Source organism: Perca fluviatilis, chromosome 12 (assembly GCF_010015445.1).
Source record: "Perca fluviatilis chromosome 12, GENO_Pfluv_1.0, whole genome shotgun sequence".
Classification (NCBI taxonomy): Eukaryota; Metazoa; Chordata; class Actinopteri; order Perciformes; family Percidae; genus Perca; species Perca fluviatilis.
Window position 1 is genome coordinate 4,639,002 of NC_053123.1, and position 15,241 is coordinate 4,654,242.

The window sequence follows — 15,241 nt, forward strand, 5'->3', positions numbered from 1 at the left end:
TTACCATGTAACTGACATAGCTATATTCCAACCTTGAAATGTAATTATTCTGGTTGTATGACTGGATTCACTTTTCAGTAAGTAGGTAACAGCTGGCAGTTCACAGACCAGCTGTGTGTTTAAAGATTGCTCAGAATCAATTCAGGGTTGCCAATTCTAATGTGTATGGTGTTGGACACCTCCTTTGAGGCATTGTGTCAAACTGCTGAGCAAACAAATGGCATGCCATGATATACACGTGAGCAACAAAGCCATTCTTGGGTGGAAAACACACCTACAGTGTACACATTTATAGAAGGTACGGCTGCACACAGGCCAATTATGAACACCAGGCTTTTCTACACATTTCAGCATCGTTCCATAAACATTACAGAGAAACGCGTTTTTCATTGCTTTAGGTGGCGAAAGAGAATTCACACACTTTCATGTTTATTAGTATTTGGCTGTTTCTCTTAACTCCAACAATGCTCACACTGTTAAACAGTTTGAAATGTCCATCAAAATGCAGGTTTTAATGGGATTGAATTGAATTGAAAGCCTTTATTGTCATTGTACTTTACAATACAGCAGAATTAGGAGCGCTACTCCACTGGGTGCATACAATAAATACAATAAATACTCCTTACAGGACATATAAAACAAAATAAAAACAGTAAAAGAGCAATGATCAGATAAGTGCAAGCGTAGAAGTGCAGGAGGTGACAGTGAGCGACTAGGTCTGTCTAACTACATTTGTTTAGGGAAACTATTGCATTTGGGAAGAAGCTATTTTTAAATCTGGTAGTGCTGGATTGTATAGACATATAACGCCTACCAGAGGGTAACAATAGAAACAGGTGGGGGCCAGGATGAGTATTGTCCTTGATGATGTTCCTGGCTCTTGAGAGAGTGCGGCTGAGTGCAATATCTGACAGGGAGGGGAGGGAGCAACCAATGATTTTTTTTCTGCCATCTTACATGAAGGCAGATTCAGGTTATTTGAGACTTTGGCTGTCTAACGACACTTCTTAATGGTGTACACAATGTCATTTTAACATGACTTGTGGTTGACATTTTGAGTGTCCAAGGGTACATTTTACAGTTCATTGTGGTGTGAAGTTAGATTGAAAGACATAGTCATGGCTTAAATACAAAATGAAGTGTGTCTGGCCAATACAATGTTGGTAGTATTTCAGCCAAAACTACTCAGATTCAATGAAATAATCCTTCCGTCGTTTGTCATAATCATTATGCAGAAGGCAGGCGAGAAATTGCTTCGTTTTTAAGGGTCTTTTAGGTTGTTGGGGTTCTCAGTATGATTCCTCTCCTCTGACAAACTCACGCTATCTGTATTCAGGGGACCAGTTTGATGTCACAGACAGAATGGGTAATTAACTCAAATCTTGGATAAACTGTATCGACACTCCAGAATTGTCTTTCTCCGGCTTCATGGAAGTTGTCATGGAAAGGCCAGGACTTCCCATACCAGGCTGTTAAGTATGCTGTTGTTATACTATTGTTATTAAGTGCTGTACTTCATCTTAAACCTTTTCTGTAAAGGTCAGACTTGAAGACTCTGTTGAAAGAGAAAGAGGGATTCTGTCTTTAGTAGAACCGTATGTATCACTGCAGAGCTGTTTCTGCTGGAAAGCTTCTGTATTGTACATGCTGACATCTTACCTCAGAGCCAGATTAAATAAGGTCTCATCATTAGTTCGCTGTTGAGCAAGTTCTTGAAAAGAAATATTGCTTAATGGAGCAGTAACTCGTTGCTATTCAGTTCCTCAGATAATTCTGTACATAGTATTTATCAAGGGAAAGACCGCTTTGACCTGCAGTCTGATTCTCCACTCCTCTGCCAAACATTTCATCTGGGATTCTTCTGGTTAAACCAGCTCTTTCCTCTCATTAAACACTCCGTACAATAGTCATTAGATCATTCTCAGGCTATAAAATAGACTTTAAGGTCATCCGTTTGTTACTGTGGACAGTGAATTCCAAATCTTTCGCGATCATTTCACCGTTTGACTGGGCAAAATGGATTTCATGTGCCAAATGCTGCCTTTGATTCACTAATGCAGCATTCCCAGCTATCCAAGAGGCTGCAGTAGTAGTGAGATAATTATCTTGCGCCTAAAGCTTGAATATTAACTACTGTTGTTATATTTTTCGTCTCCAGCAAAGTCACAAACAAAAGTTTTGAGAACAAGCCTCGCATTTAAATCATTGATTTCAAAGTTTTGGGGTATTTCATTTGTTGTGTTCTTTAGAAAAGTCCCACATGTGATGTCCTGCTGGGACCACTCGCTGTGCAGCTAAGCCACATTTGGTTTGTGGTTATGACTAAAAGATGGATTCACTATAAGGCTGGAGAAAAAAATGACAGAACTGTTTACCTAAACACAGCTTCCATGTTCTGCATGAACTAACGCTGAGCCAAATTATGAATCTGAAAACAGTATATAATAGGTCACCACACCGCCGCACAGCAACCGCCCTGAAAACCGTCTACCTGTAAGAGCGTTTCCCAAAAAAGCAAACGTATTTTTTAAAGTGGTTCCTGCTGCCCCGTGGTTACCGCCAGAAGTTCAGCATGGTGAAATAAGCTTAGCCAAGGTTCCGTCAAGAAGACTCTCTTTATTTGTTTGTTTGATTCATTCCCAATCTCTCTGTCCCCTCTCTGCCCAGCCATAGACTGTTAATATTAATATACAGTCTATGGCCTCAGCTGACTATGGGCGTTCACTCTTAAGTTCAACCAACCAGATGTTTGCTCCGATCTCCCTAAGCCTATCATATTGCCTCTGTCAACATTTAAATTCTTTTCTCCTCTGCTGCTGTCAGTTGTCATTTCAGTAGAACCGATGTGACCTTCCATTCACCTGGGGGACAGTTCACTTTATTGTGCACCATGTAATGCATGTATTATTCATTCCAATGAAGTCTCTCCTGATTGAACTCTGCGCGGCAGAGCAGAATCTGGCAGGCAACCGCATCCTACCTTTACCGCCCCGATCAGAACCGCTTCTGCTCTTCCGCCTTCGCTTCAATGAAATGACTGGAGGCGGTGAGTTACCGCGCGGCTGTGTGAAAGCCCCTTTAGATGTTGTTTCAGCCCATTTATTCAGTTTCCCTTTGTCAGATCCAAAGGGGATAAGGGAAGGGGTGTACCAGCTGATACATACCGGTAGTCTTTTTGATTCCATCACCAAATGGCACCAGGACATTTTCAATGGGTTCAATGTTTGACTTTTATGGCAAACAGCTTTATTTTTATTTTTTTTAAAGTAGAAATACCATGGTGGCTGATCTACTTTAAACCTATAGTCACAACAGCCATTTTGAGTTGATGCCACGCTCAGGATGGGAAACTATACCTAAAACATATACTGTCTATATAAAACTTATTTCAGTTTGTACTAGCTTTCAAACATGTTTTTGGTGTCTTACCTTAAACACTTTTCTATGTAGAACACATTCAGTGTGCCAGACGCGGTATGACTGGCATTGACCCTTTTCTCTAAAGGCCCGGCTCACCTTTGTTAGTGATGGGCATGGCCTCTGAGATCAGATAAGCACTGCAACAAGAGCACATGGCTTTTTTTACTTCCACAAAGTAAGAGCAAAGTCCATTAGGCTCTACACTGTGTTACAGCTGCAGAGAGAACTCCACAAAAAAAATGAAATAATTTCGTTGTCCCTATCAGTGATCATGGAGGGTGTTGAGATCAGAGACCTCACACAAAACTCTGGTTGTGTATCAATTTGCCAGATAATGTTAATTTGTTTTTCCATGCAAGATATGCTTGTTGGATTCCTTAAACTCTGTCTAACTCTTTATTGGATTTGGGCAAGTTTACACTTCATTTAGCCAAATACATTGGTTAGTCCTCGCCCTGAAAGCTTTTTCTCTTGTAACGTTAAAAGTAAAATGTACTGTTTGCTAATCAGTCAAACAAGGTTATGTTAGAAAGATAAAAAAGTCTCCCCCTACGTTATTCCTTCTCATCCTTTTATACATAATAAAAAAGCTGTGTTCAGACAGAAAGCAAAGGAGATTTTTGCATTATTTGTGCTTATAGTTATTCGCCCCGTACTGATCAAATTTTCTCGTCACAGTAGCCAAAACTTTCCACCGAAAATCAATGTTTGCCAAGACTTGTCTACCTCTGTCTGAAATCAATGATCCATTGTACAGACGAGATCTGACAATGCGTTACTTTGTTTCTGTGATTACACTGCGACTAGATGCTTTTTAAGAAATGGTTGGACTGTATACAACAGCAACATTTGTCTCCCTGTGTCTCTGTTCCAAAGAGTCCTAGCTGTTAAAGCCTGGTGGCTCTGTGACAGGGTCGTCTGTCACAATGTTATTGGAATACAGCGGCAAAGCGACGCTCGAGAGACGTGCGACTGCAAGGTTTTTAAACAGCGACACGTGCCTCTTTCCTCAGATATACTTCCTGGGAGGGCTGCAGCCAAAGATAAAGGCAAATATATAATAAAGTCACATTTATTTGCCCTCTTGGAAGTGCTGTAAACGACATTTGATTTAGTTGCTGTGTGAACTCGTATAACAAAGTCACACTTATTTACTCTTTTCGAAGTGTCTGAAGATGCATTCGCTTTTGCCTGGAAGGAAGATTTACAACAGACATAATGTGCAACACAAGGTTCATGCACACTTTTTCTGCTTGCACTAAGCTCTGATTTATAACAAAAACTTGAACTTGAGATTTGTCCAGGAATTTTGGACATGGACATGATAACCTCTGTGGGATTGCAGGGAGCCAGCTTTCCATTCAGCCCAAGATGATTTGTCCTGGGAGATGGGTCAATCCTAAATGGGATGGATAAGCACATAGGAAGCTGGGTCCAGACTAGTTGTAATGATAGCCAGACTGATTCTTTTAAGAGGATGGAAGAATGAAGGGGTGCCGTCAATCCAGGAGGGGGGTTGTGAGATGGCTAGGGTGGTGGCGTTTGAAGAAATGTCATATTAACGGTTTACCAGGTTGGATGTCTACACTAGAAAATGAGGAACGTACCTGAACTTTCTGGAGGACTCCTAAGAAGCTTTGTGCTGGGAAGTTTATAGTGTGTCCATTTTGTTATTATGCTGTTGTATGGTTTTGAATATTGTAGTTATTGTCATCTTTTCTTGATTTTTGTCTGGGTGGGTGGTGATTGTATTTTTTCCACCACAACCGCAGTCCTTCAGCACACCTCACCATGCAGAGCTACTAGCTAGTGCGGTCTGCCTGTTTTCCACCAGTTCCCTCCCCTACTTCCCTCCTCTCTCTGGATGCTGACACCAAAGTGAACAGCAGTACATCCAGTTAGCGCTGTGCAGGCTTAACACTGAGCAGCAACGACAAGGGAGGGCAGAGGGGGTGAAGGTGACATGAAAAAGACAGACAGCATGGTGTAGATGAGCAAGAAGTATTACTAAGACAAGGAGTTGGATGAGGTGGCAGTCGGTGCATGTGATAGTGACTGAGGTGAGATCAGTGAAGGTGGTAAACGTTTCAGAGACTAGAGTGGAGAAGACCGTGGTCTGAAGAGCGGCTGAGCGAGTGTAACCTTGCTTTGGGCGGCGCAGGGGGACGCATGGACAGATTTGATGAGATTGTGAAATTTTAAGTGAACTCAAAAGTCCATGGAAGCTAAAGTGCATTGTCCTTGTGTCTGAATGGTCTGTTGATCAGCAGCCTGGTTCAGTGGCAGGGAATCAAAAAATGGCTTAATAGCGAATTACCACTTTAATATCGCGGACAAGCCATGATTTTACACTTTTCCACCCCAGGGTTTTAGGTGAATACTGACCAGAAAAAAGAAGAGTCAAAACCAGCCATGCCCACTCCCCTCTCTGTAACCTCTCCAGAGTCGGGAGCATGGATGTATAATAAGAACTGAACATGGTGCCGCCCCTCGGCATTGCAGCCATTTCTTTTCCCAGTGGCCGAAAAATCCCCCTGCGGCCCAACATTTCTTTTTCTCCAATAGGCCACAATTGTAAAAGAGACGTCTGTAACTGTTGACAGGACACCTCCAACTGCAAACAAAGTTGATTATCACTCATTTTATTCAGAATTTGTAATCAATGGACTTAATGTATTTGAAAAACTTTGGGCCGAGAAAAGCGAATTTAAAAACCTGTGATGTCACCACAATGTAAAGTCCGAGTGGGAATTTGTGGGCGCCCAAAGCGAGAGAAACACTACTGCACACGTTCATCCGCATATCACAGATATGATAAACTGACTAGGGGGGCATTTTGCAATCCGGTATAGTTATAATTAGACATCCATGGAAGGGAGACGTTGTTTTATTTAGGAGGCAGATCAGCCAATAGCAAAATTCAACCAATAGAGAGCAGTCTCTATGTATATTCATAACACAATATGTAGAATTCAAATACTTTGCACTAAAATGTCAAGATTTGGACCTGAATCTATCAACAACACTACTAAATAGCCATATACATTGGTTGAAAAAGCTGAAAAAAAAATGGTTTGGGGTTTAGTTACTCTTTAAGTAGTCTCGCATAGCCAGACCTTACTCCACAGCGCTGAGGAGGAGGGTCTGGCTAGTCTACACAGCATTCCAGCATAGGAGAAAAACATGCTCTGGTTTATTGGCATTTCTTTAAACCATCAAGCTAGACGGAGCCTCTGCAAAATAGTCCCGGGAAGGAACTTGTTTTGGTGGAACATGTGTACGTTCAAAGGTTGTTTTAGTCGTGCAACAGAACACTCAGATTGGACAGATAGTCTAGCCAGCTGTCTGGATTTACCCTGCAGAGATCTGAGGAGCAGTTAACCATAGTCCTGAGAAATCCACCGGAGGTTAGAACGCCAACACAAAGAAAGAGGAAGGTAACGGACATCCGGCTGAAAAGGACATGCGTCGGAATTTCCGGCGGCAACAGAGCAATCCTGGGAATGGAAGCCCGTGGATATAGACTACTCTTTAAGGAGATTAAAGTATGCGGTTGAGTAGGCAGCTGGGTAGCTCACCTGGAAGAGCGTGCGCCCATATACAGAGCCTCGGTCCTTGTCATTCCCCCTCTCTCTCCCCTTTCCTGTCTAAGCTGTCCTATCAAATAAAAATGCCAAAATAATTATCTTAAAAACAAGTGTGCACAATTCAGTATGCTGTCCTTACAAATCCAACCTTCTCAGTATGCTATGGTATGCCTTCCTTGCAACATGAGTAACATAAATTCCAAAAGTTAAACTAGAAAAGTGAGGACCCCTCCTGTCAGCACAGTCCACTGCTGGGCACATGCATGTCTGAGTACTCTCAGTACAGCGTACAGTTTAGTTCCTAGAGAAATCTCCAGAACTGCCATGGTTAGCGGAGTTCCATTACGAAATAAAAATAAAAATGTATGAAGTCATGGTGCTGTGGGGTGCCTGGGATAAAAGCATCAGAATAATAGCATATGCTCTGTGGAGAACCCTTCATAAACTGTAGACCCACCAGCTGACATAGTGCTGTATTATTCTGACTGAGAAGGCTGGATGGCATGCATACAGTTGTATGATTGTATCTGTTGTAATTCAAATGTTATTGAAATTATTATGATGAATGTAATTTGCTGAAATGCTGCAATGCATGCTGCGCACTCTGCCCCATTCATGCCACGGTGCGTCGAAGCCCTTGAAATATACACAGTGATATTTAGGGGATACAATCCCTCCCATGAAGCTCTGTTGTTATTCTTTAAGGAGTATTTCCATACTCTACTATAGCACTGTAACGCTGGGAGACCTGCCAGACAGAGGTGTCAACAAGAATGGTCATAACTGATGACCTGTCCCATAATGCAAAAACAACGAAAAATGCAATAAATAATTTATCAGACCCTCCTGGTTTGTTCTTTCAATTTAAATCTTTAATACTAATAATAATTAATGACAATGATAGTAAAAATGATATGAAGAAAAAGAAAAAAAAACATAATTCACATGGCACATCATACAAATGGATGCGGTATAGAGTGCTGTTGTTGTTTTGGATCTCCCACAGCCTAGTCTATATTCAGGACGTTCCACTTCCAGGATTGCTCTGTTGCCACCGTAAATTCCTACGCATGTCCTTTTCAGCCGGATGTCCGTCCCCTTCTGCTTTCTTTGTGTTGGCATTCTAACCTCCGGTGGATTTGTGAGGACTATGGTTAACTGCTCCTCAGATCTCTGCAGGGTAAATCCAGACAGCTAGCTAGACTATCTGTCCAATCTAAGTTTTCTGTTTCACGACTAAAACAACCTTTGAATGTACACATGTTCCACCAAAACAAGTTCCTTCCCGAGGCTATTTTGCAGAGGCTGCGGTCGGAGCTTAGCACCGCCCAAGACGTTGTGAGTGGTTTAAAGAAATGCCAATAAACCAGAGCACGTTTTTTTCCCATCCCGGAGACTACCCACAGCCAGACAGAAAACGTTTACGCAAAACCATGTAATTTTAGCACTTTCATTTGTGTCATAAATGTATTTATTCACTTACTTTTCCCTTTAGTCATGGAATAGGTGGACATTTAAGTAGAAAACTCCTGACACTGAGCTTTCAAATCTTTTGTGAGTAATGGTTTTGTGATCTCTCTATTTACAGAACCTTGTGAGCATCTGAATGACAAATGGTAGCAGCAGAAAGACTGCAAAGACATGTCAGTTATTTTCTTTCAAAATAGATGACTAATACATGTTTGATTTGATGCTAAATACATCCAGGGTGATTCATGACTAACTGTGATTAAAGTAACTTGCGGAATGCAAATGCAGGTTTAGGTATAGGTTATACATCCAGAGAACTGATGATATATATATATATATATATATATATATATATATATATATATATATATATATATATATATATATAGGCCATTAGCAAAGAAATGTATGTGGCCAGTATCTGGAAGTGGCTTTGGTGCTGATGTAATCAAAATGACATAATCTTCTTCCACCCTATAAAATAGTCATGTCTGAATTTTATGAAACAGAAATGAAATATTTTGAAACCTTGGTTCACAAAGTGGAAAAACATTCAAATATATGATATGAAAAAAAAACAGCCTTTGAATTTGCCCTTGACTTTAAGCACCGCGGCACTCTGATTGAGGGTTTTGTTAAACTGGATCACTCAAATCTCAGATACCCCTCGACATGCTGACTGTAATTAGTTCCAAGATTAATCCGCACAAGCATGGTCAAATGTGGCCTCCTCCCACAGTGCTCGTGAAATAAAGGCGAGCACGGATAATCAAATAATAGGTGAATATCAATGAATAGACCAAATCACTTTAGTCCCCGGCTCCCTTAAGCAATTATTTCCTATTCACATTAATTATTGCTAACAGATGACACTAATGACTTTGAGAGGAAGCTGGCCATTGCAGTCTCGCAAAAGATCAATGCTCTTTTAAATGGGATCACTACACTTTGACACCTTCGGGTCCCTCTGATTGGAAATGGCACCTATGCAAACAGCATATGCTGCAGTGCCAGCAGTTCCAACTGGGCTTTCTACATAGGACCCAAATTCTTCTCAGCTACTGTTAGTATATAAAACATGAAGCAAAAGACATTAAACACTGGTCTTTTAAAATTGAGAATTCTACCTTCTGCCCTTTCAGTGCATGTTGATGTCCTGCAACTTATCAAAATCTAAATTGACATAAAAATGATGACCAAATGCACACCAGTTGTCTGATGCAGCCTTTATCCTGTAATCAAAGATGACATTTTTGTAAACAAAAAACAAACAGACAAATGTGTTTTCTTACACACTTCTGTTTGGGCCATATAACTAGTTTCAAAAAGTAAAATGTTAGGCTTATATGATTTATATGTGATCCATATTATATTTTTATAAATTGGTTATCCAACCTACAAATCTGTTTTGTTAGTAAGGACTTGAAAACCATGTTGTTACCAGTTACATTGATATAGTATCATAAAATAAACAGTTCAAATCAATTATCTGGGATGGTGGGGCAAAACAAAAAGAGTTTCTCAAATGCTTCCATCCCAACAACTAACAATCAGGCACCTGAAGGTACCATCAGTTCTTCTGATTACTGAAAATGATAGACTTTCTCCATCTGCCACTCGTATTGCACACTCAGCTCATCAGGATTAATGAAAGCTGAGACTGTAAAACAGTCTATGTTAGCCAGAAAACCAAAACAAAGAGCCAAAAGTGGCTACAAGCTGTAATTCTCAGTTGGTGGATACATGTAAACCACTGGGGGGAAAAACACTTGACTACACCGGAGTATCAATAAATGGACCAATCGGTCAGTAAACCTTAGAGCAGGGTGTCAAACTCAATTTCATTGAGGGCCACACTGAAAATTGAGAATCACATCTCAAGGGTCGGACGTGTAGTTTACTGGCATGCTTTTATTGATCAAAATGAAAATATTTTTGACTGTATTATTGCATGTCTTATATAGCCTTCCTCACATACAAGTCGGTCCACATAAAGCCCTAAAATGTCAGCAAAAAAGTTCCCAAGTCATCATAGAATTTAGCAAATCAAGCAAAACAATGCTTTCTGGTTCCAATTTAAAAGTAGGCTACCACACAGCCGACAACAACCTGTTTCACATCCTGAATATGCAAACGCTCTGGTTGTGTTGGAATTTCGGAGTCTCAAAATCGTTGAATCTGCCAAATTCTGCTTTTGAGTGTTGTGTAATTGCAGTTTGAAAACAGTTTCCTGTCTTTTTGTTTTGGCACACAACTAGGCAACCCAAAATGTAATGTGAGCCTAAATTGATATGCGGGCCGTATCAAAAATTGACGGGCTGGATTTGACCCCCGGCCCTTGAGTTTGACACATATTCCTTAGATAGATGGCAGCTTGATCACTATAGAGAACTGCTGCTTCAGATTTAGAACAAGGAAGTCTACTTCAAAATAAGATGTATGCGATAAAATATGCAGTGAAAGTCTCTTTTTTCAAAGCTACCTCTGTCATCATGTCTCTTTAAAACAAGTATTTTGCATCAGCTGAAGATGTCTTTGTTTTTGTTTTCTGCGATATCTAGTTTCTTAAAGGTTCTATGAGTTAAACATTTGCCTGTTATTACACTAAACTATTCAATCAAGAGGCTTGCAATGCTCTTTTCTTCAGTTTGTCACTTTTGATGAACAGGCAGAGTGTGGGCAAAATAGCTCTGGCATTAGCAGCATGCTTTGGAATATATATCCAAAGACTCCAATCAGTGAAAGATGCTTTTAGGAATCTTCTGAGTCAGAGGAGCACTATGTGAATGTTGATTTTTATTTATTGTGTAGACTCTGACCAACCCAAAAGCATCATCATCTAACAGCCGTCAACTCGTTGTGCAGTTATATTTGAAATATGAATAAACAGCAGACACACCAAGAGGCTCCTTGTTCAGTGAATCATGTCAGAACAAAGGCATCACTTTAAAATGTCTCATTGACCAGCTCCCAAAAAGTTATCATGGTACACCTGCAAGACCAGAGAAACATGAAAACACATTGTATTTTACAGCAGAGGACATCTAACGTGTGGAGTGGAAAATGACATTCCATTCCTCATTAGCCTTTGGTTGGAAAGAGGCAGCTATGTATCCAGCATATTGATTCTTTGAGATCTATGACAGACAAATAGAGAGCCCTGGGGCATTCTCATAGTGTATATCGTTCAGACTGCAAATGAAAATCTATTGAACATAATTTCAGGGATTAGGTGGATGAAAAACGTTGAGTTCACTGGTGCGAATGTGAGCCATAATTACAATATGTGTGACTACTGATAAATTGTAAATCCTATAAGTATGTCGCTTATTGCCAATGCTGTGTCAATGCTATCCTGCAATGATGACTTATACTTTCATAATTATTGTATAACTGCATAAAGGTCTTTGCTTAATTTGTTTAATTTCTGTTGATTCATTACATAATTAATGACTTTCCAGGAGGTCCAAAGGAACGGAAAAGCAGGTATTCCTGCAGGACGGTGGCCCAGCCTGCTGAGTCTAACATGCCCCCGCAGTAGTGGTAGCGGCAGTGGCAGTGAACTGTCACTATCCAGTGCTTGTAGTGAGTACTCCAGTGGCTCCCACACTTGGGCAGAAGGACGTGGATTCTCCAAGCAGGTGGGTTTCATTCATCTTCCATTCATCTTCCTTCGATTTAAAGTATAAGGAAATTGTCAAAGTAAAATACTTGTTATCGTCTTCATGGAATTTGGGGTCAAAACAAGTGATGCATTTGTAAATGCCATTTCAATAATTGTAAATATGTCTTGCAATTCACAGAGTGCCGCAAGCCGGGACAAAAGGATGAGTACAGGTTCAGTATCCAGCAATCACTCTGCACCCATCGAGCACACAGACCTGGGATGGAAGGAAGGCCACATTCTGAAAGGACTTAAGCGTCTCCAAATGTGCAGCTCCAAAGAGGCATCCTCACATGCATCTGTTCCACACTGCAAAGACTGTGAAACCTCCAACGAGGGCATATACTCGTTTGGTGTGAAGTGTGGCCAACAAGGAAGTACAGGCAAGCAAGTAGCCACTACAAGTAAACCTTTCAAGGCCGGAGCAGGGACTGCTGCTCTAGACTCTGATGATGCAGATGATGATTCAACTAAATTACAAAGTAGGGAACCCAGTGACCAACCAACAAAAGAGCTTGTTTGCTTGGATGAACTAGTTGTTACAAGAGATGATGAGAACAATTTTCAAGAAGGCCCTGTTAAACTTGCAGATAATTGTGGTATTTTTCCCTCACCTGTCACAGACAACTTCTTATTTTTGGAGGGCCCCACAGTAAAACCTGGTTTAAGTCCAACAGATAGCCTTACGCATCCGGAGGAAAAAAACAAAGACTTGCTAGAAAAACACAAGCCTTCAGGCATGAAGTTAAGCGACAGAAACAATAACCAGGAAAGGTCTACTGACCGTAAGTCCAGACTGGATCATGTCAAAAGACAACAGGGCAGACTCGCAGTCAAGCAAGTCGAAGCAGGTGACGGGAGCTCTCCTATTCAGCATTCTGCAACAAGAGCTGTGAGCTTTGAGAGTGTAGCCAGACAGCGCAGCTCCTCAATGGAGGTTCCTCACTGCAGAGACCAGGCGACTCAAGCTGGCAGCCAGAACTACACCATCTCAGAATCTCCACAGAGGAAACCAAAACCTCAGCCGTGTGACTCGGCAAGAAAGGCTTTCATTCTGCGGAGCAAGAGTGCGGATGGAGGGAAAGAACAAACGAAGCATACGCATTCTCCTCTCCACCAAAAGCTTATTAAGGGTCACAGGTCCAAAGGACAGTCAAACCCTCCTGGGCACAGTGTTCCTAGCGAAAGGACAACTCTCAGTAAAACACATTGTTCAAGCAAGGGACCATTATCTAAAGTTGAGAAAGATGAGGACATTGCGGTATCAACAAGTTCCAAGTCTCTCAAGAATGTGCGCTCTCCCCTGGCTTCCCCTGTGAAACATTCAAAGACATTTAAGAGCCCAACAAAATCACCTTTGCAAAGCACTAGACTTCAATCAAGCAATGAGTCTGTGGAAGAGAGCATCTATGACAACCTCCCCTGCTCACCGCGAAAACAACGACGCCGAGACAAGCACTGTGATGTTTCCCGTTCAGAACTTAGGTCCCCATCGCCACCACCACCCCCAGGTCGAACTACTTCTCTTGTCCTTAGGCCCAGTTCTGACAGCTTACCCAAAGCATATACATCTACAGGTCAGGCTCAAAGCTTGACTACTGGGAAAACAACATCGAGCACCACCAAGCACCAATCAAATCTTGCTTCTATTTCACAGCTGCAACAATCCAATACGGCAAAGGACAATCAGCACACAGCCCCACAAATGGGTGCTGATGGTAAGCCGCTGAAAGATATCCCTGCTAATCTCTACCATACCAACTCATCCAAGATGCCACCTGTCCCAGTTCAAGAGTCTTTAGAGTCAGTCCAGCTATCTATGGACAGAACTGCCACATGCCATGATGAACATGGTGCTCCCTCTATATTTCCAAGTCAGAGCATCTTACAGAGATCCCAACAGAGCATTAGTGAGCCGAAACTTTCAGAAGTCCTGCCTCAGGCATATTCTAATGTTTACTACCATGGGATTGCCAATAATCCTCAGAGTTCCACCTCAAGAGCTGCAAAAATGGCTCTTCCTGTAAATGCTAAATCTCACGAGGCAATCTCTGGACAGGAAACCAGTACCTTCCTAGTTTTCGGGAGACATAACAAAGATGATACAAACTCTTCTGCAAAAAGTATCCACACCTTTCAGACTTTTACATGTGATCCCCAGATGATACATGAATGTGGAGCTCATGACAAAGTCCGCAGAAAGATTGACACCCGCTGTAACTCACTGGATTCTGAGCCCTCAGTTCAGCCTGTCGCTTCTGACAGCGGTGTGATGTTAGATTGGGGATTTGATGAGGAAGGTTGGCTGTTTAAACGGTCTGTGTCTGTGTCAACCAGACCTCCCCTTAAGCCTGTAATGGGCATGAATGGGGCTAAGGCTCGTAGTCAGAGCTTTGGTGCACGCTACATGGACAGGCCAAGCTTCAACAGATCTGGAAAGGTCCGTACCCAGATCAAAACACACTCAGGGAGCTCCTTGAACTCTCTTAGTGATGTCCTTCCAGGAAGTATGAGTTGCTCTAGTAGCTACCATTGTCCAATGAACCGATCCCTTTTGAACAACTTCTTGATTGAAGAGGGCCTGACAGTTCCTTCACATTTGGGGTCCTCCAGTGAAAGACTTCAGAATCTTAAACTCCAACGAGAGCAGGCTAGGCGCCTTCAGATTGAGCAACAGTTTTCAAGCGCCTTTGGCGAGCCAGTTTCTGAAGAACCAGAGAGACAAAGTACTATAACCACAATCGAAGAGAAAGTGATGCTCGGTATAGAGGAGAACTTGCACAAGTCTCAGGAACAGGAGAGAACCAGCGAAGTGAAGCAAAAATCTGGCTCAACTTTGGCAAATTGGTTTGGTTTTCGTAAGAGTAAGCTTCCTGCTCCAAGCAGCAAAAAGACTGATCCACCGAAAGTAAAAGAGGACAAGAGGGAGCAAAAGATTACATCACTTCTGGGAGGAAAGCAGACAAAGTCTGACAAAAAGAGAGACAGAAGAAAAAGCGATGGAAAAGACTGGTAAGAAATTCATTAAATCAGTAATGAATGCCATCTTTTGACTTTGGTGCATTTGATACAATACCTGTGCTTTTGAGATGTTCACCTT

General features: G+C 41.6%; 1 protein-coding gene across 8 annotated transcripts in view; it reads left to right on the forward strand.

Moving 5' to 3' along the window:
- The window catches only part of LOC120569891 (nck-associated protein 5-like), an 89,279-nt gene that overhangs the window by 52,599 nt on the left and 21,439 nt on the right, over positions 1-15,241 (forward strand). For all 8 annotated transcript variants that reach the window (XM_039818053.1, XM_039818054.1, XM_039818056.1 and 5 more), the window contains 2 exons: positions 11,939-12,118; positions 12,281-15,153. In XM_039818053.1, coding sequence (XP_039673987.1) covers positions 11,939-12,118; positions 12,281-15,153 — 3,053 coding nt within the window. The remainder of the gene's footprint in view (positions 1-11,938; positions 12,119-12,280; positions 15,154-15,241) is intronic.